Here is a 22282-nt window from a genome sequence, read left to right as displayed (position 1 = left end):
GCGCCCCGATGGAGGCGTTCAGGACTCGGAGGAAGCTGTCGGCTCATGCTGTGGTCGAGCAGTGGCCGGTACGTACGAGCAAGGACGAAGGGGAGGTTTGGTCGTGTCAAAGTTAATCGAGACGATTTAACACTCCAGGGACATCATAGCCCCGCCTTGTGCCAAGGTACTATCAATAAGCATTTCGGTTTCTGTTCTAAACCTAATTTCGCTAGGTTATTTACTTGATGTGCGAAGGCCTAGTGGGCGTTTCGAATTTCAGTTTACAATTCTTTTCTTGATGAATCAAATGGGTGTATCATATGTAACGAATAAATGATGATTACGGTAATATTTCCAAAACATACAATTTCCCCAGGCGATCGAACTGTAGATGACTAGCTAGAAGGTTATAATCTTATTCAACGGGGCATTCCAACATGGGTGGTTTTTGATAACTGAAAGGAACCCTAACTGAAATCAGAGAAAACTCTTTGACCAACAAAATTAAAATTCAGTTGGTTGTATCGATCAGGTCCGGGGTAGCAATTATTATTCAAATTTCTCATATAATAAACTCACGAATATTACAACCACCTACGGAAATTTCAGTTCACGGAAAGTGAACCATAAAACTATACAACTAGTTGTACTCAAATTTGCTACAATAAGTTGTGAAACATCTAACGGCCCTTGAGTGTTGTGATACTTACTCCATTCAAGGAATTCTCCATGCTCTCACTTCCTTCTCCATCCCCACAGTTACTCACTGCAAAATATACAGGTTGCTTTGGAGCCGGAAGGAACGTAGTTTTGTTTTCCAACATAAAAATAACTGATGACATTAGGGGCCTATCGCTGGCACGGTCTTGAACACACAAGAGTGCCACATGGATACACCGTAGAACTTCGTCATGCGGGCAGCTTGCCAAAACTGAAGAGTCTACCAATTGAATTGCTTTTCCATCTTCCCATAATCTCCATGTCTGACCAATAAAATGAAGTCAATATCAAAGTTAATAATTTTGGGGTGTTGAGGTGTGAGGAGGGGTTAATTGGAAATGTGTTCCACACTACTCACATAAGCAATAAGACCACAAAAGTTTGCTATGAGATGGGATGAGCTGATCTTCAATCCACTAACAATCTCCAAGAGAAGAACACCAAAGCTATATGTGTCTGATTTTACAGAAAAAGCACCTCCCATCGCATATTCAGGTGACATATAGCCGCTGTTTAAAACGTTCGACAAACTATCAGCAAGAAATGTACAAAGTAAAATATGCAATACCATAAAAACTGGAGTTTTAAGTGATTGTTAATAAATCAGTTACTTACTATGTCCCAACAACCCGGGTCGTGTTTGCTTGGTTCTGGTTTGCACCAAAGATTCTTGCCATACCGAAATCTGAAATTTTGGGGGTCATCTCTGTGTCCAACAAGATGTTGCTTGTTTTAAGATCTCTGTGGATTATTGTTAATGTTGAATCTTGATGGAGATAAAGAAGGCCTCTTGATATCCCTTTAATTATCTTGAACCGTGTGAACCAATCAAGTACGTGCTTTTGTGCAGCATCTTTCATTGTCAATAAGAAAGGGAGCTAGTCATCATGAGTATGATAATGGTTAATGTAAGAATTATGTGATATGTGATAAAAAAAACTAGCACATACCGAAAAGAAAGGCATCCAGACTTTTGTTAGGTAAGTATTCGTAGATCAGTAACTTCTCATCTTCATGAATGCAGCATCCAAGAAGCCTGACCAGGTTCTTGTGCTGTAGTTTGGAGATTAGAACTACTTCATTTTTGAACTCTACTGTACCTTGTCCAGAACCCTTACTAAGCCTTTTGACAGCTACCTCCTTTCCACCCTCTAGTGTTCCCTGCATGAGTGCATATTTTTCAATTGAGTAAGAACTATAAACTGACGTTTTGAAGTCTACTATTATTTTTGCACAAATAAGTGCATTTTAAATCCTTTTAGCTGTGAGCACGTTACATGTTTTTAACTCCAAAATGGTTTTCTTTGTAGTTTGTACCCTTGAATATAACAATCAATGGAAATCACCAATTCATCCTAAACCACACCGATTTTAGATAATATGGCATCAAGCATTCAAGATGGGCATGTCTCACTAATTCATCATCCACTTCTTCATGTATCAATTGATTGTTCAACAAAGCTTTCGGATAGAAATAACAATAATTACTATTATTATGAAATGCTAAGCTCATAAGTCATCAACTCTTCCTCATAGATGCACATGTTCCAAATCTGTGGTAGTTTCTTGGTTAAGACAGCTGCGGAGAGGTGGGAAGGGGGTGGGTATTTTCCTAGCTTGTTTCTTGGTTAAGACAACCCTTCATGTATTAGTTGATAAACAATGATTTGAGATCAGTGGTGGATTCATACAACAGTAGAGGGCAATTTAGGCTTGTTTTTTATTCTATCCAAAACATATTCTGCTGTAAGTACCACTTTCTATTACCTTGTAAACTTTGCCAAAACCTCCCCGTCCAATCAAGTTGGAGTTAGCAAAGAATTTTGTGGCTGAAAGGATGTCTTTGAAGTTAACAAATGGAAATTCTGTATTTTCTCCTCCGAGCTCATTGGACGTGCTAAAGTATCCTAGCATCATTTTCCTCTGGGTCTCCTCATTTCGCCGTTTACCTGCTAGTTACATCCATTCTTTTTCTTAGCTCTTGTACTAATATAATTATGTGGAAAACAAGAGGGATGACTCCTTTAAGTCTGGCTCTCTTCGGTGCCCTCTCTCGTCGCTCCCGTGGGCGACAGGGAGGGAACCCTAGCCGCCTCCTTCCCGCCCCTACCTCTCCTCCTCCCCCTCCTCGCCGCCGCCGGACGGCGTCGCCGGGCAAAGCCTGGGCGCTGGCGGCGGCGGGGCCCTCCTTCCCCCTCGCACGGAGAAACGGCGCGGGCCGTGGCGGCCGTCGAGGGCACGTACTTGGCGAGGGTGCGGCGGCGCGGTCGGTCCTCCGGCGGCGTGGTGACCTCGTGGTGGTGTCGGCGTGCTCGGGGCGGCGTGCCTTTGCTGGCTGCTGCGGCGGCGGCTGGTCTCGGGCGGCGCGGGCTCGACTCCATCTCCGGCAGCGGGGGCCTGCAGTTCAACGGCGGCGGCTGAGGCGCGAGGGTCTGGCTGGGGGACGACGGCGGCAACCATTGGCGGCATGGTGGGCGGCGCAGCGCGGCAGGTGGGCTGCGCCGGCGAGATCTGGGCCCGATCTGGGCCAGGCGGGCCCGATCTGGGCCCGATCTGGGCCTGGCGGGCCTCTCTGCGTACGTTGGCCGCGACCAGTCCGGGGCCAGGCGGGCCTTCGGTTGGCAGCCACCGCGTGCTAGATCGGTGTCCGCTCATTCCTCAGCTCGACCTCTCACGCCCCTTGCCCCTGCCGCTGGTCCGTATGGTGGTGGCGGCCGGCTGATGGGTTGGGCGTGGATGCCGGGGCGGCGGCCCTGGAAGCTGCACGTTTGGCTCTACGGCGAGCGACGTTGCAGTGGTGGTGGCTTATCTCCTGGGACATGGGGATGGCGTGGAGTGGGCAGCGGGGATTCCTGGCGTCGGTGGTGCTTCGGCAGTGGCGGCTCCCAGATCTGGTCTCGGAGGCTCTGTTTGATGACGGCGGGCTGCACACCGGTCCGTCGTGCGGTGGGAGTCGATTTCGGGCGAAAGCCCAGCGCTTTGGCGCCAACGGTGACGGCGCCCGCGGGTGTCGTGTCCCTCTTGGGGGCACCGTTGTGGTTGCTCCCCTGTGCTTGAGCTCCGGGTGAAAACCTTTGACCGTTCTTGGTCTCGGCGACGGCGGCACCTTGTGTCGTCACCCTCTTGGGGGCATCGTCGTGGAGCTTGGATTCCCGTGGGCGGTTCTCGTTGTCATCGGCGGGCATGCTTAGATCCTCTCTCGGTGCTTCGATCCCGGCGAAGGGTGGACTTGGCGGCTTCCTATCTTTTACACGTGACATTGGGGTCTTGGTTCCTGGTACTTGTTGTCTGCGGGCAGGATCGGCGCTCCACGGCCCGGAGCGGGAGGGCAGGCGGCCCTTCCCGGCAAATAACTTGGTGGGTACGAGATGACGTTGTCCGGTGGTTTCACAAGGAGGCGGGGTGCATCTTTAGTTAGGAGTGTCGGTTGTACCTTGGAGGGTGTGACATCTCCTTTCTATTCTCTGTTTTTTTATCTTTGATCTGCTTTGTAAAGAGGTCTCCCCCTCTACCTTGTATCGGTTTGGCCGTGTGTGGCTTTATTTATAAAGCGGGGCGAAAGCCTAATTCGAAGAAGAAGAAAACAAGAGGGATGCTTTTACTCTACCTCTGTATTTGTATATCCAGACGAGGGCTATGCATGATAGTAGCAGTAGGCATGCTATAATCGGGAGTGTAATCTTCACTGAACTGACCTTCTTGTCAACTGCAATATATGCAACCAATCAAAAATTCAGTATTCACTTGCATACGTACCATGATGGATATGTGAAGATAAACAAGTGCCTAGACTAACGTAATTTAACTACACAAACCACCAGGGATTCTGGTAAATCAAAGATTCGATCATCTAAAAAGAAGCATTTGATATTGTAATGTGCTTGTATAAAAAGTACAAATTCAAATTAAATAATTAATTGGCTGTTGCCTACGGTAAAAAACAGTAACTGGCAATAGTTTTATTGAAAATCTAAGACATGAAAATTTAGAAAAGAATTGCCAATGCATATTTTGAAGTGAAGGCTATAAGGAGGAAAAAAAAGAAGTAACATGTGCCTTGGAGAAAATCTAGGAAAATAAATTTGAAAAAAAATTGTGCATTTTTAAAGTGAAGGCTGTAAGTTTTATAATTTACCATAGTAATTGAAAAACTCTATAGATTGCTTTTGTAAAATGTTGTTAAAGGATGTCCTGTTTATCTAATCAAAAGGGAAAGTTTTCGATATGCCACTTATAAAATTGAAGTACCAATATTGTTCAAAATATTCAGATTGGATATGCCTAGATATTTCTAGAAATTTACTTTTATACTATTACTTATCTGCCGGCTTTAATAAATATGTTACCGTGCAAAACAATGGACAAACCTATGTAATGAAGACTGTGCTAATATTCAAAACATAAGTAATACAACTAAATTTTCTAATATCAATGTATTGGCATGTGAACTACTCGGATACACCGGAATCGGTAGTTTAATAATATCAATGTATTTTCACAAAAGAATCATATCCACATCACCCCCCTGATAACGTTTGGTATTAATTTGTTGAACATATGACATGAAAAATCTGTCAAGACTAGTGAAATAAAATTCTAATGATTTGGAGAAAAAATAAGGCATGGAAAGCTGATTACCAGCAGTATCGGCAAGTCGGATGTGTAGGTTCTCGCCGTTGGGTATCTTCCCAATGTCGATAAGCTCCCCTGACCAAACCAAACATCTTGACGGGTCGGCCATAGCACTGCCACCACTCATATTGGCATAAGCGAAAGCCGTGCAGGAGCAGTTGTGGTTGCACACGGCCTCGCATTGATCAAAGCTTTTGTTCCGTATGTGCAAGAAATTTCCAGGAACCTTCATTTCAGGAAATTGTAAGTTGTTGGAGATTGCGTACACGAAGTAGAACTCATCTCCGGTGTTGATGACCGTTTGGTACAAGATGGAGCTGGTGTTGGTCAATATTCTGCCACCGGCTACTGGCATACCATTCCACACACCCAGGCGACAGTATGGGATGGTCTTGTTCCAAGTCAATACTTGAAGATACGGATAGCTAGGGTCGCCACTGTATGAAAAGTCCCCAGAGGATGGGTCATCCAAGCCCTTCCAAGCAACGAGCCGCTCGACGATTTTTGCCTTGTAGCTAAACACAAATTTCATGGCTGGAAGTATTGTGTCGGTCGGATAATGGAAGCTCTGCCATATGTCCATGCCATTCGGCAAGCGAAGGACAAAGTTCCCCTGGTCAAGTAGCACTGCATGGGCTCTGGTGGCTCCAGCGGTGATATTGGTCTCCGTCCTCCATATATTGTGGCCATGGGAGTCAGACAGCACCAGATCAGAACTGTTGTTGATGATTAACGTCGCAGATGAATGGGTGGAGATTGGGTTGTCTCGGTTGGCCACCCACACAATGGTGCGTGGTCCAGGGAGGCTGTGATACCATATGCCAAGGTAAAAGCTGTTGTTGGTACTGGTGGGAGAGAAGAAGCCGAGAGCAAAGTACCCGCTATTGGAGATTAGCATGTCGCTGTGGGTGAGTGGCTTTGCATGTGTCAGCTGGTCATCCGATTTGCAGAACGAACTCAAGAATAGGAGGAAGAAGATGGGAATGTAGTGGATAGACATTGTGCTTACCTCTCCTTGTGTCAAGAGTAAAAAATTGCACACATATATATAACTGAAGTGTATATTTCTTTGGAACAGTTCAGCTGCAGCAAGTGGAAAAGTAGTAGGGAAGTTTCTGTCCATCCAATTGATACTCTGCTCTGCTCTTATTTCCCTTTTCGAACAGGAAAAAACAAAGGATGGCGAAGTCCAGTATTAATTGGACTGGTGATGGATAAAGACGAAAATTCAACACAGACCATAGCAGAGATGGCCGGCAAACGACCGCCAGGAGAGCAGACTACAGGTCTCCTATGACAATGGACGAAACGTGGAAACCTCACGGCTTGTCATGGGACTCACGGCATACGACCGTATACTAGGTTAGACTTCAGACCATAGTACAATTGTGTCAGTTGAAGACAAGTTACTATTCAAGGGAACAAAGCTCCAGGCTAGAGCCGAGGCACTAGTCTTGTGGGTTTGCATTATTTTTTCTTTCCCAGGAAATTCCTCTGGGTTTTTTTCTTTCCCAGGAGATCTCTTGAAGCACAGTCATGTTTTTGCAATGTTTTTTCAAACATGTGGGCCTCATGGGGCTGATATTTTAGGAAATTTTAATGGGGCTGATACTGTTAAGTATATCTGTAAGATACCCCATGTTTGGATGTTGGTGTTGATTTGATATCCCTACTATTCAAGTGGAAAACTTCATTTTATACAGTGTAATGGCACTTAGGGCATCTCCAGCCGGCCAACCAATTTTAGACACCAAATATGCTCGTTTTGGTGAAAGTTGGGCAGTCTGCCTCTTTTTTTTCATTTCACCCAATTAGCATATATAAATAGAAATAGCATCAGTATTGAATTTAATAGCTATTAATTACCACTAATTAGGGAATCACGTAGAGAATTTCCACTAAGTACTGAACAAAAGTGCAAAATGACACGACTTTCATACGGAATACACAAACTAAGATATATATGTGTGACCATACATCACATGATCGGATGATCATTTGCTTCTTCAGAAACCATGCCTGCTTTGTCAGGTCCATGATGCTAAGTTGGCGAACATGATCCAGTTCTCCTCAACAAGCAATTTGGCCTCTACCTCAATGGCTTTTGACTGGGCATTACTCTGTTCAACCTTAAGGCTCTCTTTTAGAGGTCAATAAAGCTTACCATTAAAAAGACAGTTCACGAGTTGGGCTCTCGGGCCGCTCGCGTGAGCCGCCCCAGGGCAACACCGAAACCTAAAAAAAGCGACCCCGATCTACTTCCTCCGGCCGCTGCCACCGCCGGCGTCGGCGGTGGCGGCCGCGCCCGGTTGTCGAAGGCGGCGGGCAGGGTCGGCGCGCCCTCGACGGGTTCCTCTCGCGCGGGGGGAGACGACTCCGGGGCGGCGCGGTTGGCTTGGGTGTGTGGAGTGGAGGAGCTCGCTGTAGCGCGGCGGGGAGGCGCTGAGGAGAGGAGTTGCTTGGCAGGGGAGGCAGCGGAAAGGGAGCGCAATGGTCTCGTAGGCGTGGGTTGGGGCGACGGCGCGTGTCGAGGCGTTGGCGGCCCCGGAGCGCGTCTAGGGAGGAGTTCCCTGGCGTGGTGGCCGGCTGTTGCGCGACGCGGGCGTGCGGCGGAGCTTCTCGCCGGCGCTAGCGACACAGTGAGTGGTGGAGGCGCGGGGGCCGATCTGGGTTCATCTGGGACCGATCTGGATCCTTCTGGGCCCGATTTGGGTTCCAAGGGCCAGGTGCCTCGCTCTGCCGTCGGCCAGGAGCGGCCTGACGGAGCACTGGGTGGCCTGGTACGTGCGGTTGGTGGTCTGGAGGTTGCAACCTGTCAAGGCTGGAGGTAGGAGATGGCGTATTTTCGGCTGTGCTCGGCGTTGGTGGACCGCGAGGCTATGGCTCCGGTGGCGAGGTGCTGCGGCGGTGGCGGTGTGCTCTTCGAGTTTGACTGCCCCAATCCACCGGGTAGCGTGGGTGTTGTGCGGCTACACGGATGAAAGTCTGGCCCGCCTTGTCGGTGCCGGTGGCGGTGCCTGTGGGCGTCGTTCCCCTCCTTGGAGGCGTCGTTGAAGTGTGTCGGCACCCCTCGCTACCGCGGTGGTTTGGTGGTGTCTCCGGGCGAAAGCCTAGGTTCAGTTGAATCGGTGCAATGGCGGCATCTTTGATGTCGTTCCTCCGTTGAGAGCCTTGCGTTCGGAGACACAGCAGTTTGTGACTTGCTGCGATCCTCCGGTGCTCGTCGCTTTCCAAGGTGGATCATCCGGGGCACTATGCACGACGTCGTCGGAGGAGTCCAAGACGACGCCTTTGTTGGAACCGACAAAATCCCGCCATCTTCTCCTTTAATGGTGCGTTGACAAGGAGAGTTCTGTTGGAGGTTTCGGTTGGTTGGCGTGGAGCGAGGCGTGGCTCGATGTTCTTCTTAGGATAGGCTCTCTTGTGTTGGAGTTGTTTTTCGTTGGTTGCTTGTCTTCTGATTAGCCTGGAGTGGAGTTTGTACTGCGCTCGTTGTTTGCAGCGAGTTGTAGTCATCTTGTATTTAAAATTCTGCCTTCTATAAAGATAAGGTACGCATTCGGCGTACTCTCTCGAAAAAAAGCTTACCATTTAGGCCTCGTTCTCCCAGGGTTGCCTCTGTTTCCTCTTAGCATTTGCTTCCTCTTTATGGACCATCAACCTTTTCAACGCAGTGCAAGTGATGATGCACATCACACTTATTGAGATCTTGCTTGGTGGCCTTGTGGCCTCTTGGATGAACCACATGACCACCATTGCTTGGGCCACACTCTTCAAGATCGATGACCCTTGATTCATTGCCACGCTTCTTCGAGCCTTCTAGACCTTTTTTTTTTGTATGAAACATAGCTTAGTTTCTATATGGGACACTTCTTGATCTCCATCCAACAATGGGTCACTATGAAGGGTTTATTCTCATATTGCTCCTTGAAGTAGCCCAAAGCTTGGGGCACCTACATATATGGAGAGAATGCACAATATATACTCACATATGCAATTAACGTTGACATAGTTAAAATGGCCGAGGTTTTAACAAATCCCCAACATCGATGCCGCTCACGGGCTGTGCTAGCACATGCTCGTATGCACTAATTTTTTTTTATTGCACTCCGCTTAGATGAATGGCCATCTCTTTTGAAGAGAGACACTTGAAAAGGCCTATCGGAGGCATGGAAAAAAGGACTTAGTGGCATGTAAGTGTCACGCTGCCGGTATCTCGTCGTTGGTAAACGATATCGGCAGCGTTGCAGACACCACACCTATAGTAAAAAGAAACAGACCAGGCACATACTTTGAATCATCCGTCATTTAATAGTAAAGATAAAAGTTGATCAGATCAGCGCGCTCACAACGTTTTAGCTACTGTAGATATGGTATTTATCCACTCTTCCATCCAGCCATTGCCTGACACGTAGCTCTCTCCTTTTTTTTCTCCATCGTTTGCTCAGTTAGTTGCTTTTCCTCTCTTTTTTTTTGGTAAGAGGGGAAACCGGCAACCGGCTGTTGGCCTCTCTCCCTCCTTTCTACCGTCAATTATTTCTGGTTATATTTATTACTTTCTGGTTGGATCGGTCAAGGCGGTGGATGGTCAAAGCGGTGCCCTCGATCCCCTTCGTCTCTCCTTCTCCCTATTGCCATCGCCCACATTCTTCCCTGGGGCCGGCGACCTCTTCTCCCTCTCCGGCTGTTGTGCCATCTACCTAGGCGGCAGATGGTGTGGAGGAGATTTTTGGGCCTTTCCGCTCCTTCCCGACGCGGATGGTGGCGTGATGCGGCCCAAAATCAATGCGAAGGGATGGCCGCGAGGATGGCCGCGAGGGTCCTGCGCTTGGGTGCTAGAGGGCTTCGATAGCCTGGTAGTTGGCCGCCATGGCCATGGCTTGATGCGTCGCGATGCCGTACCGCTGTGCAGCCAGATCTTGACGAGCGGTGACGCCCGGTGGGGACTTCAACTGCAACATTCGAGGCTGGACAGGGCACTGTCTGAGTCGCTGAGGGATGTTGTTTTGCCTCTTCATTGTTTAACTCATGGGACGTATTTCCCTTCCCTCCTAATAATTCCCTTTTTCCTTCAGCCTAGGTCATTCCTTTTCCTCCATCTTATTGATTCCTTTTTTTGTTTGTATCTTTTTGGTCGCCTAGGTGTTGGCCTAGGTTGTTGTGGTCTCAGCATCCATTATAAAGATCAGTTTACATTTGGTTTCTCCATTCTTGAAAATTGGAACTACGATTTCTACCGCCGTTCATGTCAATCGATACTAAAAATAATATTTTACAGGGTACATGGATCCAGCGACCTGGCAAAATTTGTTTGAGTTCGACTTCATTATTATTACAGTGAGGTACCTTCTAAATATTCAGACACTTCATTTAGCTATTGGCACTTATAAATACAATGCATACAACTAGGTTGAGGAATTCATCTTATCATCTATGAATGCTCACTCCAATATCAAAGAACAATTAGTAAACATATGTTTTTTTAACTACAAATGCGCCTGCATATTGGCTTATTGCACTTATATTTCAACTGACTGATTTTCTGCACCATAACCAACCAATGCTAGATTTCCATCTGTTGTATAGTTACTTGCTAACAAAATTATTTGTTCTCTGCATGAAATATGCGCTCGGGCTTAACTGATGTTTCAGGGCAACACAATGGAAGGCTGTGACATCTAATCAAATATACATGTACAGAGAACAACTAAAGGAAGGTTTGATCTACAGATTTGAGTCTTTTATTGTTTCAGCAAATACAAGATAACAGATCATGCTTATATGATCAAGATTTCTAAATGCACAAAGGTCATCGAAGCCATTCCAGAGGCTGAAAACTTTCCTCTGTTCACGTATAACGTGAAATCATTTGATGTTCTGCAGTCACGCACAGGGAACAACACCGTTCTATCAGGTTCCCCGTTAATACAAGCCTGTACATTTCATTTTTAATTGCCTGATTTTTATGTCCACTTAAATCTCTTTTTTTCATATAAATTCCAGATGATTGTTAATGGATATCATTTCATAGAAGACGCATTAAGAGCCAAGGATGCATATTCGCTTAAAAGATGTTAGGTATGGCTTTTCGTATAGGTAGCAATACTTCAGCATGCTGTTATGAAACTGCATGCGTACTGATAGTAAACAACCTTTGTTAAGCGGTAAACGCAAGCATGTTCCCTCTAGGTATTGCAAGTTATTACTGATGTTCTACATAGAGGGCTACAGAGTATGATTTGGACTGTTGTTACAAATCACTATCTCAAAACATACTTTGTTATTTCTAACTTTTACTTGCCTTCCAATTTTGCATCTCATAGAACGATATGTTGTCCTTATATCAGGACCTTAAAAACAAGAAAAAAGATTAGGTTATGTCGGCATATGATTTTCAGTTCGATTTTTCAGTTTATGAATTCCTATAATTTTGATGATTCTTTGTTACTCAACTTTCAAAGAGCATAGTGATTGCAATTATTTTCATACTAGGTGTTGCAAAGGTGTTGTTGGTGTTTTACATCCATTGCTGCACAGCTAATCTTTCATGGTAATTTATAGAACAAGGTGTCACGAAGGTATTGGTGATGTCCTATGTCCATTGCTTCACAGCTGCATAATATGTCTTCACAGCTGGACCCTATTCACTGAAACAACTCTATGAATACACTTCAACATTTACCCTTCTCAAAATGTTTTCCTTTTATTATACTGCAGGAAACTTGCTATTGATCTTCCTTCGACACAAGTGTTCCCACCATATCAAATATGCAATGAATCGGTTCAGTAGAGGAAAATATTAGATGATATTGGTCTTAACGTCATACTTTGCTACCACTTCTTGGGTATTAAATTTACAAGCTTCTAAATTTTGTTCCGCCGATTGGCAGGAAGTGGCCGTGCTGGGTCCGATGGAGTGGCAGTTCATGCTGGTGGCGGTCCTCCTACTGGTGATCATTTTCCTAAATTGATTGGTATGCAAGCTACCAATTTTACTTCTCCTTCAAAGAACTCTGCTATCCGGAGAGATCATTCAATCGCAAATACAGTAGGCTCTATTTAGATAAAAGAACTATGTATCAAGCTCCCTGTTATCTCTGTACCTTTTGAGTTAGTGTGCTCGAAACTGCCACTTTATAATGTTCTGCTGTATCTGTGTGTTGTTGTATATAGTTGCAGTCAATGAATATATCAGAGACTTCTCTTCTATTTCATCTTCTTCATATTATTTTCTAACGCCTCAGAAGATCCGCGTCACAGTTGTCTACCATGTCTGTAAAGTTTGCTCTGCTTATGATGATATTTATCTTGGTGAAGAAACGTGTCTTCAGTCCATGGTTTTACAATACTTGCCTAAAGCTCGTGACCTTTTCATAATCTATTTGTACATAAGCTTATCTTGTACATAAGCTTATCGATTGATATTTCTATATATTATCCAATGGTCTGCTATATTTAATATATGTACCTCACAGATCAAGTTGTAAGACAGTAGTCATGGATCCATGTGTATAGAGGTATATGTACATAAATAGGAGACACATCTATTTTTGCTAAAGCCTTCTTACTAGATGAGGTACACATGACCATATTTGGTAATCCAACCATATCATAATAATATTTAGGCACAGTACAAATATTAGCACCTAGCTTACCTAAGCATAGCATTCAGATTTACGGATAGTATAGGGGGAAGTGATATCAACATAGCTGAACACCAGTTGCCAGAGTTAGTGTGAAAAGCTGCAAAGAGGCTAACTTCGAGATTCCCTTCCGCAGACATTTGAGAGGTGAGTTATTGGATCAATGGCAGCATATCTTGAATACCTTGCTTTTGGCTCCCTCTCATGATGAAAATGATAGGATTACTTGGTCTCTAAATAAGAATGCTATTTTCTCGACTAAATCCATCTATACTTTCCTGGAAAAAAACCTGGCCGGTGCTCACTATAATTGGATATGGAAATCCAAGATACCCTTGAAAATCAAAATCTTCATGTGGCAAATGTGTCAAGATGCTATTCTCACCCGAGATAATATGAAAAAAAGAAAGTGGCCTGGTTCTCCAACTTGTTCCTTTTGCAGACAGGTTGAAACAAACAATCATCTCTTTTTTACCTGTAACACCTCCAAGGTAGTCTGGGGAGTCTTGGCTATGGCTATGGGAGCGAATTGTGTCCCTACTTCCTTTTGGCAGGCTATGGCTTGGTTTCATTACTTTTCTCCTGGGTTTGATAAATTCTATATCATTATCATCGCGGCTATTTGTTGGGCCATATGGAATGTGAGAAATAAGATCACCTTTGAAAAGCATGTCATGAAATCACCAAGCGAAATTTCATATTTTGCGGTGGCTTTGATCTTGTACTGGGCAGGTCTTCAGAAAGTGGAGGACAAAGGGTGCTTGGTCGACGGAGCGGACAAGATGGTGCAAGCAGCGGCGTTTGTCTACTCCAGGTCCAGGCGCCCAGCAACGACATCCGGGCAAGGGCAGTTGCTGATGATTACGGGTGCCTGAGGTCCCTCCATCGTCTCTTGGCTGATGTCCCAGGATGTTTGAAGTGTGGATGATGGTGCTTCCAAGCTTTTGCTATGGGCTCTGCTACTTCCTTAGTTGTTCAGTTGTTTGTTTTGCTCCCTGGTTTCTGTGTTGTTTAAAAACCCTGTTAAGGCTAGGATTCTGTTATAGTGGTATCAGGTTTTTGTCTCATAGCGGGTACTCGACGGCGAGTACTCGTAGTGGGTTTCCTGATACTGCTCCAGCTCGCTTCCCCTCTCCCTAACCCCTCTCTGTTGTAATTACTACTTGAACCTGTTCTTTCCGTTTATTGCAATGGAAAGGGGTGGAAGCCCGGTTGGAAAAAGTTGCCAGAGTTAGCAAACTGAAAGTCTCAGGGTGTTTTCCGTTTTCTTAATGTGATGGTTTCAGTTCTAATCTGTGCATTACGTTTTCCTGCTGGCAGCAGTGAACATCAACAAAACACTTATGATATTATGCAGTCATAGCTACATATATTAGTCACAATAACTACTGTATATAAAGGCAAAATAACATACCGGTTTCTGTGAATTCTAGCCGCACTTGCTCCAGTATATAGGCAGTATAACACTCCTCGCCGCCGGATCCATCCATCCCGCGGTCGTGCATGGATTCAAGGCGGCCTGTGCCGTCACCTCGGCAAGGGCCCACCCCGCCCGCTTCGCCACGACCCCTGCTGCCCCCATGAAAACCACCGAGCGCGGCCTCCGTGCATCACCCTCTTCATGTCCATGCAATGGAGAAGCTCGACCCACACGATGGCCAATGCGGGATGTGGCAACGAGGACCTCGCATCCCGGTCTTTCCGCCAGTTAGGCCTGAGGATCAGCACAAGACTGCGGCGGCAAGGTCGCCGTGGCAACGAGGACCAACCAGTGAGGTCGTCCCACTAGAGCAGCTGCTGCGCGGCGTAGCCGACCTCGATGCAGGTCGCGTTGTCGGCGGGGAGCTGCGGGCTGGTCAGCTCCTGCTGCGAAAAGGAGGACCACTAGCTCCTCGGTGGTGAAATTGCGGTGGACCCGCGGCTGACCCTCCTCGACGCGGACATGCAGCCGCTGCTCGCCGACCTGGTCATCCACCGGCTGATCCATGGCGCAGCCGCGCAAGGGACAACATGCTCAACTCGGTACTGCTTCCGGAGTTGGTGGCCGGGTGAGCTCTGACGAGCATGGAGCTCTGCCAGTGGACAGCGGGTGAGGAGAAGGGCGGGGATGGAAGGGAGGGACTAGGCTGCCCAGCTGCCTGAGGCTGGGTTGGACGCGGAGTGGGGAGGCGGGGCAGCAGCGCCGATGCGGGGAGGAGGAGGGCGAGTCGGTCCGATTTGGGGATGGAGCAGAGGAAGGAGACGGTACATATGCTAGAGATAGGCTTCCTCACTGTTGCCTCCCATACTGTCTACTCCGTACTTAAATCACTTCTTAGCAGCCACTTAGGCCCTTTGTACTGACAAGTTCGCGAAGCCTAAAGCTAAGATAGTCATCATCATCAACACGAAAGGGCAAATCCATGCCACTACTAATTTACATACGATATTCTGATCGCAGCAATCAGATTATACATCCTTTGAAAAAGAGACATTTTGTTTCTTAACAGCTCATACAAGCATCCAAACGTGAATTGTCACCCATATTCTTTATCCAAATAAAACTCACATCAGCATTTCAAAAACCAAATTAAGATTGAAAAGAGAATAGCACCATGGTTTTCAATTTCAGTTTCGGAAACATTTCAATTTCAGTGATTTCGGTTGACTATTCGGCCAATGGACCAAAATTATCTCTCAAAATTCATCCAAACATGCAAAATGAAAATATTTTGATTTTTTAAATTCATGTGTACCAATGATATATTTGAAAATTTACAAAAGTAATTATCCTGGGGTGTACCGAAATTACCAAAAATTATTACATTTTGTTGCGATTGTATTTAAAATGGTTTCCATGGATACCGATAGAATTTACGTCAACAGATTCACAGCACAGGCGCGGCGTGCCGCCGCGCCATTGCTTCCTAGTATTATAATTAAGTACGGAACCTTTAAAGCTTGGTGGGAGCGATTGTAACACTATATGGTAAGGTTGCAAGTGGTGCGGGATGACCCGCCACGCCGCTAGGCCGCCCCGCAAAAAACGCCCGCGCGGCGCCGCTGGGCCGACCGCGTCGATAGTAGCGGGATAGAGCGGTCACGCCGCTCGGCCCGCTAGCAGCCCGCAGTACCGCATTAGCCCGCAACCATCAGTTTGCGCACACTCCGTCTCTCCCCCGACCCTCGTTGACCACCGCCTCCACGCCGCCGGCGCCGGCGCCGGCACACGGGAGATGCCCCGGCCTCCTCTTCCGACTCACCCCCGTCTCGGAGGACCCGCTCGCAGTTCTTGATGGTGGGGTTGATGGCGGCGCCGCCGCCATCTCCAAATCCGGACTGCCCTGCTGGAATCGTTGACGGAGAGTTCTTCCTCCACCGTCAACTTCCGCCGGCGTTTCGTCGCTATCAACTTCCGCAAGATCTACATCGTCGATGTGCCCTATTCTCTCCTCCAAGAACAAAGGATCCCTGGCATCTGTAGAAATCACTGCCCAAGATCATCTCCAAGGTATGTCACTCGAGATCCTCCCCTGTTGTCTGTGTTCTTGTTTCATGAACCATGGGATCTGTGACATGAGTATTGACTGGTACAACTACACCAATCTTTTCAATTAATATCTTTTTTAGCGGAATTATTCAGTCTGATACAAAAACAAAACGAGATGAGAAAGAAGCCAAGGATTCAACTACCTGTGCAAGGCTCTGGCCGGCACATTAACCCAGATTATGGTAAACTGGTGAAGTTATTAAACCCAAATTAACATTACTGTGTGTCTCACTAGGGTACGCCAAAATTTTGTGGTTGACGTGAGAACTTGGATTATAACTTTCGTCCATTTCTTGACTGTTCAGGATATAACTTTCGTCCATTTTGGGGTTTCTTCTGCATATTTGAGCACGATACATGCAGTAGATTAGCTTGTATAGATGAGTGTCTGCTTTTTTTAGTTTTACTTCAACGAGTGTCAGCGGATTTCAGTGACGCTGTCAGTGTAGAGGTTCAGTTTGCTGCCAGTATAGAGGAGTTCTGTCCATCTGTGAACATTTCTTTTTGTCAAATATAAATTCACTTGTGAACTTAAAGCTGTTCAGACATTTCTTTCGTCAGTTAAATTGACTGAATGGTTATGATTTTTATGTGTTTCTGTATTCCTCTGTTTAGCGTATGCATATTATATTCAGCTCCTTCGAACAAGTGCCTAATATGCTGGGATTAATTTTGAATCTGTGTTTTGTTTTGGTTTTGTTTTCAAGTTTGAGTTACTCCATGGATTCATGTTCCAGTTGCTGTTTGATATTCGGCTTTCATGACGTGCGTGAGATTGGAAAGTGCAACAATGTTTTAAATGAAACTGCATACTTGATTTGTTGCAATGTGGTTATTTCTTGCGATGTCAGTGTGCATCTTGATTTACTACTCTTTTCCAATGTGTTTTGCAGGTTTTAGACTGCAAGGTGAAGGATCAACAACTATGTACATGGCAAATATTATTTTTTGTAATGAGCCAGAAGAGTTCTCTAGCGCCGGCTTCGGCGGTAGTCGGCTTCGGCTGTTACCGGCGCAAATTTTCTCCTCTACAGCCATATTGGCGATCGGTTAGATAAGCTCTAACGGTGTGGTCGAAACAGAAGCAAGTACCATTGTGAATAATTATAGCCTGATAATTTGATGCTAAGAATGCATGGTGTTTGATTCTGTTATTTCACTACCTTTTGGTTTATAATCAGCTCAGTACCTTGTGGTCATGGTTCATTTTGACAACATGAATTTCATTGATTTCGTGTGATTTTTCTGCGGAAAATTAGTGGCCAAATAATCTGTCCGAGACTGGATTTCATTTTTACAGCATGAATTTTGTTGATTTCGTATGATTTTCCGTTCTTCTACTGGAAGAAAGTTGATGTCCTAGTTGTTAGAACTGCTCTTGATGAGATTACCTTATCTTTAGACCAGTATCTTACTGATTTTTTCAATCTCATTGTCTTTTTCCGCTGGACAATGGTGACTGACATGCTAGCTTCCGATCGATCAGCTGTACAAAGCTAGGTTCCGATCGATCAGCATGTACGTAGCTAATGCAATTGATCAGCGCGTGCGCTTGCGAGCTGATGCGCTAGCTTCCGATCGATCAGCATGTACGTAGCTAGCTCAACTGATCAGTGCGTGCGTTTGCGGGATGATGCGGACTGCCCGCAGTGTCCGCTGTAATTCTAGCGGTTTGTTGCGGCAAACCGCGAGGGTCCGCACATAAGTCGTTGTCCCGCGATGCTTTGTAGCGGCCAGCCGCAACCCGCCCCGCTTGCAACCTGACTATATGGAGATCAGCCGGGGTCTTGCATCCCAGATCTTCAAGATGATGAACGTAGCATGTCATCTTAATGGCATGCCGCTATGCTCCTCCATCTTACATATATAGCTTTCAGCTCTTCAACCATTTCATAGGCCCCATGTTTCTCAGAGCGCAAACTAGTAAGAATGGCACACTTAATAATAATTTAGTCATCGTTGCGTGATTCATACACGTTATGGTCATCCGTGCAGTAAAAGAAGGAACGTCACTTAGCGGTTTTTTGAGCACATAAGATTTCTTGCGCATAGTGAGGACAATTCTCACATTGCAGTGCCAATCATTGAAGTTTATCCAAGACTTTTAGTTTTTCTTTCTCAAGAAACGCATTGATATTGAAAGAAGCTATAGCTTTGGCCATCTACAAACATAACATTTGTAAAGAAAATATAGACCATGTTTATGATAATTAGTTTAAGATTTAATTAAATTACTAATAATCTCGTACTAAATTTAACATCCCTTATAGTTAATTAGTGGCACACATTTCAAATCCACTACACCAAGTTCGATCATCACGTGAGACGATGTAGCTTCAGTGGTAAAGAAGTTAACATTTTAAACATATCATTTATATGACTCATGATCAACCTTTCGGTTTGTCGTGTTCAGAGGTGATGTCTGTACATGCTAAGCTTGCCAAGTAAAACCCTAGTATTTTTGCATGTACAAAACTGGCTTACACTCGTTGTATGCGAATGTAGAGTTTACAATATCCAATCATCACGAGTTTCTTCAAAAGGACGAACGTTTTGAACGGCGCATACTAATGGATAATACATTATTATCTTGATAGTATTCTAAGGGATCATCTTATAATACTAATGTCGTACTAAGCAAATAAGATGCATAAATAGGATAAACATCACAAACAATTAAATATGTGATATGGTTTAGCCTTTTCCTTCCACATCTGATCTCCATCTCCTCTGATCTCCATCTCCAATGCACCAGAGTATGATGTCCTGTAAAAACAAGTTAGACGCATCTACTTTGTTATTGGAAGTTTTACGTGGCTTGTATGTATAGAAGAAGAACCGTTCTTACCTACGGATCACAAACCACAAATGTTGATAATACAAGTTGCTTATTAACCTTATACAAGCCACCCTTTGCAAAGACCATATTAACTACAATGCGACAAGCACCCGCATTCTGATTGTGAATACAAGTTGAATGTCGAGCACAAAACCGGCTCGTAAGCCTACGAGTAAGGATGGTCTGGGCTGCTTGATCACACTATACCCCGATATAGATCAGTACACATGCGGAGGTAGCAACAAGAAGATCAAACACCAGCAAGGCTTATTGTGTTCTACTCGCATATAAAATATCTATGCATAGATCTAGCTCTGATTCGATTCGTACCATAGAAAAACAAAATATCCGTACAGATGTGAACAAAACGAGACCCAATCTAAAAGAGCCAAGATCTAATCTACAAGATGCAAGTAGCGAGGGGGAGAGTTGAGATCTATGTACACCATAGCCATGGGCAGCCCGGCCCGAGGCCCGGCCCGAAAAATTCGGGCCTAGGCCTGAAATTGTTGGCCCAACAGCGGGGCCGGGCCTAGGTAGCCCGAAAACGCGATTTTGCACTACGGCCCGGCCCGTGGCCCGATGGGCTTGGTGGGTATTTGGTCGGGCCGGGCCGGGCTTGGGCCTGTTTTTTCAGTGTCGGGCTTTCCCCGGCCCGGCCCGACACATGCAGAGGTATAACGTACACTTGTAGATCGCTAAGCGGAAGCATAAAAACGCGGTCGATGTAGTTTTCTTTATCAGGTTCCAATCTGATCTAAGCCGAGATATGGACACGTGCAGATTGATGAAGTCTCCTCCTTCTTGGTCCAATAAGGGAGGTGGAGAGTTAGATGAGATTGGATCCGCAACACGACAGCAATAGCGGTGGAATTTATACAGGACTTTGTCTAAGCCGGAGCAGTTGTGGAGAGGGATGATGCGGGAGAGGGAGCGGATAGAGTTTTTTCCTTGGCCCCCTTGTGCGCCCCCTCTCACTTATATATAGGGGCAGGGAGGGAGTGCGGACAAAGGGGAGGGGAAAAGAGTCCACCCCTCCCACGATTGCTTCCCTTAATTAGGGTATCCCTTAGGCTGGCCGACTTGGGCCCTTTAGGGCTTGTGTGCCAAGGCCATGTAGGCCACTCCCTCTTGGTCCCTTGCAGGCCTCCCGAGAGTGTGGGCCTTGGCCCTTCGGGAACCTTCTGTACCCTTCCAATACAATATCAGAAAAATCCGAACTTTTTCCGAAACTCTAAAAATGACTTCCCATATATGAATCTTCTTCTCTAGACTATTCCGGACCTTCTCGTGATGTCCACATCCGAGACTCTGAACAATCTTTGGTTTCTCCATTATTCAAATTTCATTACTACCCTAGCGACATCAAACGTCAAGTGTGTGACCATACAGGTTCGAGAATGTGCAGACATCATCAAGACACCTCTACGATCAATAATCATTAGCATGACCTGTAAGTTCATAATGATTCGTACACATTCAACGAAGATTGGTTACCAGCTGAAACACAAAGTATTCTATCAATCCCATATTCTATTCTCTTTGTCTCGTGATATTTTACTTGCCCGAGATTCAATGGACGGTATCATCATACCTAGTTCAACTTCGTTCGCAGCAAGTACTTTTTACTCATACCGTAACACATCATTCGTGTGATTAACTCATTAGTCACGTGCTTGCAAGCGATATAGAATGTGTGTTACTCGGGCGGGCCCGGAGTATATCTATCCGTTACTTGGATGGAAAATGCCACTCTTGACACATACCACCCAACAAGGCTTTCTGAAGCACCCAAGAGTACCTTTATAAGAGCATCACTAGTATTACCCCTAAACCCTCAAACCCTCGAAAATAACCGTATTTTTACATTTTGTGACCGAAAAAACACGTAGACTAGAACCCCTTAACCCTTGAACCCTCAAAAAAATTTAAGGGCCCAACCCCAACTCCCCCTCCCAACCTGTACATTTGAGGGTTGGAGAGGCCCAACCCCTTCAACCCATACTCCTCCACACGCGCGCGTGGGAGGGAAAATTCAGCCCCTGACCGGCCGCCTCCAAGCACGCCGCCGCCGGCCGCCGCGCGCCATGGAGCCGCCCCCAACCTTCGCCCTCCCGCCCGCCTCCTCCGTCGCCGCCCCCGCCGCCTCCCTCGCGGTCCCACCCCCAATCCCCGCCCCCGCGACCGCGGTGGAGCACCCGCCCCTCCCGAGCGGTGCGGAGGTCGCCGCGGTGGTCGCCGCCACACACATCGGCACAAAACGGTGGCGCGCTTGGCAGCACGTCGTCCAGCTGCAGCCCGCCACCGCCTCGGTCCCGCCCGTCGTCCCGCTCGTCGCCCCGCCCGTCGCCCCGCCCGTCGCTCCGGCCGCCCCGCCCGACGCCCCAACGCCCACCAGCAAGGGTCGTCGGAAGATGGCGGCGCTTGAGCCGAAGAAGCCAGTGGGTGCCAAGCCCATCGTCAAGAAGACCACCTCGCGGAAGAAGGCCGCGCCGGCGCCCACAATCGCTGACCCTCCACCCGTCGTGCACGAGGTGCTCGATGTAATGCCCACAACGACGACGTCGTTCATGGGGCTTCTCCAGGATGCGGGTTTGAGGGTTGCGGCAAATACTAGAACCTTCGAATCCTTAAAAGTTTGAGGGTTTGAGGATTCTAGTATTTGCCCCTGTTTTTTACCCCTCAAAAGTGACAAAAATGCCAATTCTCAACCCTTAAAATGCTTTAAAGATTTGAGAGTTTAGGAGTACTACTAGTGATACTCTAATCACCCAATTACAAAGTGGTGGTTGATACTCTTAATGCATTCTCCGGTATAGGGGAGTAGCATAATCTCATGGTTTGAGGATATGGTACATTTGACATTGGAAAGCTACGGCAGTTTAAACATTGATACGATCCAATTACTTTGGTTATTTAGGTTTTGTCCATCATGTC

General features: G+C 46.3%; 1 protein-coding gene and 1 long non-coding RNA gene across 4 annotated transcripts; one reads left to right on the top strand and one right to left on the bottom strand.

The window, feature by feature from the left end:
- Nucleotides 1–486: 486 nt before the first annotated feature.
- LOC127336113 (G-type lectin S-receptor-like serine/threonine-protein kinase B120) lies at nucleotides 487–15244 on the bottom strand. 3 transcript variants are annotated; one of them, XM_051362882.2, is made up of 8 exons: nucleotides 14392–15244; nucleotides 5341–5409; nucleotides 4310–4408; nucleotides 2470–2651; nucleotides 1653–1863; nucleotides 1318–1555; nucleotides 1061–1211; nucleotides 487–965 (listed from the first exon to the last, which is right to left on the bottom strand). In XM_051362882.2, exons 1-8 carry the CDS (start codon nucleotides 14480–14482, stop codon nucleotides 663–665), a joined length of 1344 nt encoding a protein of 447 aa, XP_051218842.1. In that variant the 5' UTR covers nucleotides 14483–15244; the 3' UTR covers nucleotides 487–662. The 3 variants fall into 3 exon arrangements, with proteins under 3 accessions (XP_051218842.1, XP_051218841.2, XP_071682854.1); XM_051362881.2 differs by lacking the exon at nucleotides 14392–15244 and having other exon boundaries at nucleotides 5341–6446; XM_071826753.1 differs by lacking the exons at nucleotides 1653–1863; nucleotides 2470–2651; nucleotides 4310–4408; nucleotides 5341–5409; nucleotides 14392–15244 and having other exon boundaries at nucleotides 1305–1445.
- A 712-nt stretch (nucleotides 15245–15956) lies between these two features.
- On the top strand, nucleotides 15957–17739 carry LOC127336115 (uncharacterized). Its single transcript, XR_007873175.2, has 2 exons — nucleotides 15957–16467; nucleotides 17400–17739. It is a non-coding gene; the product is annotated as an uncharacterized lncRNA (long non-coding RNA).
- The last annotated feature ends 4543 nt before the right edge of the window (nucleotides 17740–22282 follow it).

Source organism: Lolium perenne, chromosome 2 (assembly GCF_019359855.2).
Source record: "Lolium perenne isolate Kyuss_39 chromosome 2, Kyuss_2.0, whole genome shotgun sequence".
NCBI classification, from domain to species: Eukaryota; Viridiplantae; Streptophyta; class Magnoliopsida; order Poales; family Poaceae; genus Lolium; species Lolium perenne.
Note: the sequence above shows the minus strand (reverse complement) of the source record. Positions and strands in the feature narration are given on the sequence as shown.

Coding starts and splice junctions, on each gene's coding strand:
- LOC127336113 (XM_051362881.2), bottom strand. CDS start 6,334: ATGTCTATCCACTACATTCCCATCTTCTTCCTCCTATTCTTGAGTTCG. Junction 2,652..4,309: donor CTGGATATACAAATACAGAG/GTAGAGTAAAAG, acceptor TGTAACTAGCAG/GTAAACGGCGAAATGAGGAG. Junction 966..1,060: donor TTTGTGGTCTTATTGCTTAT/GTGAGTAGTGTG, acceptor TTTATTGGTCAG/ACATGGAGATTATGGGAAGA.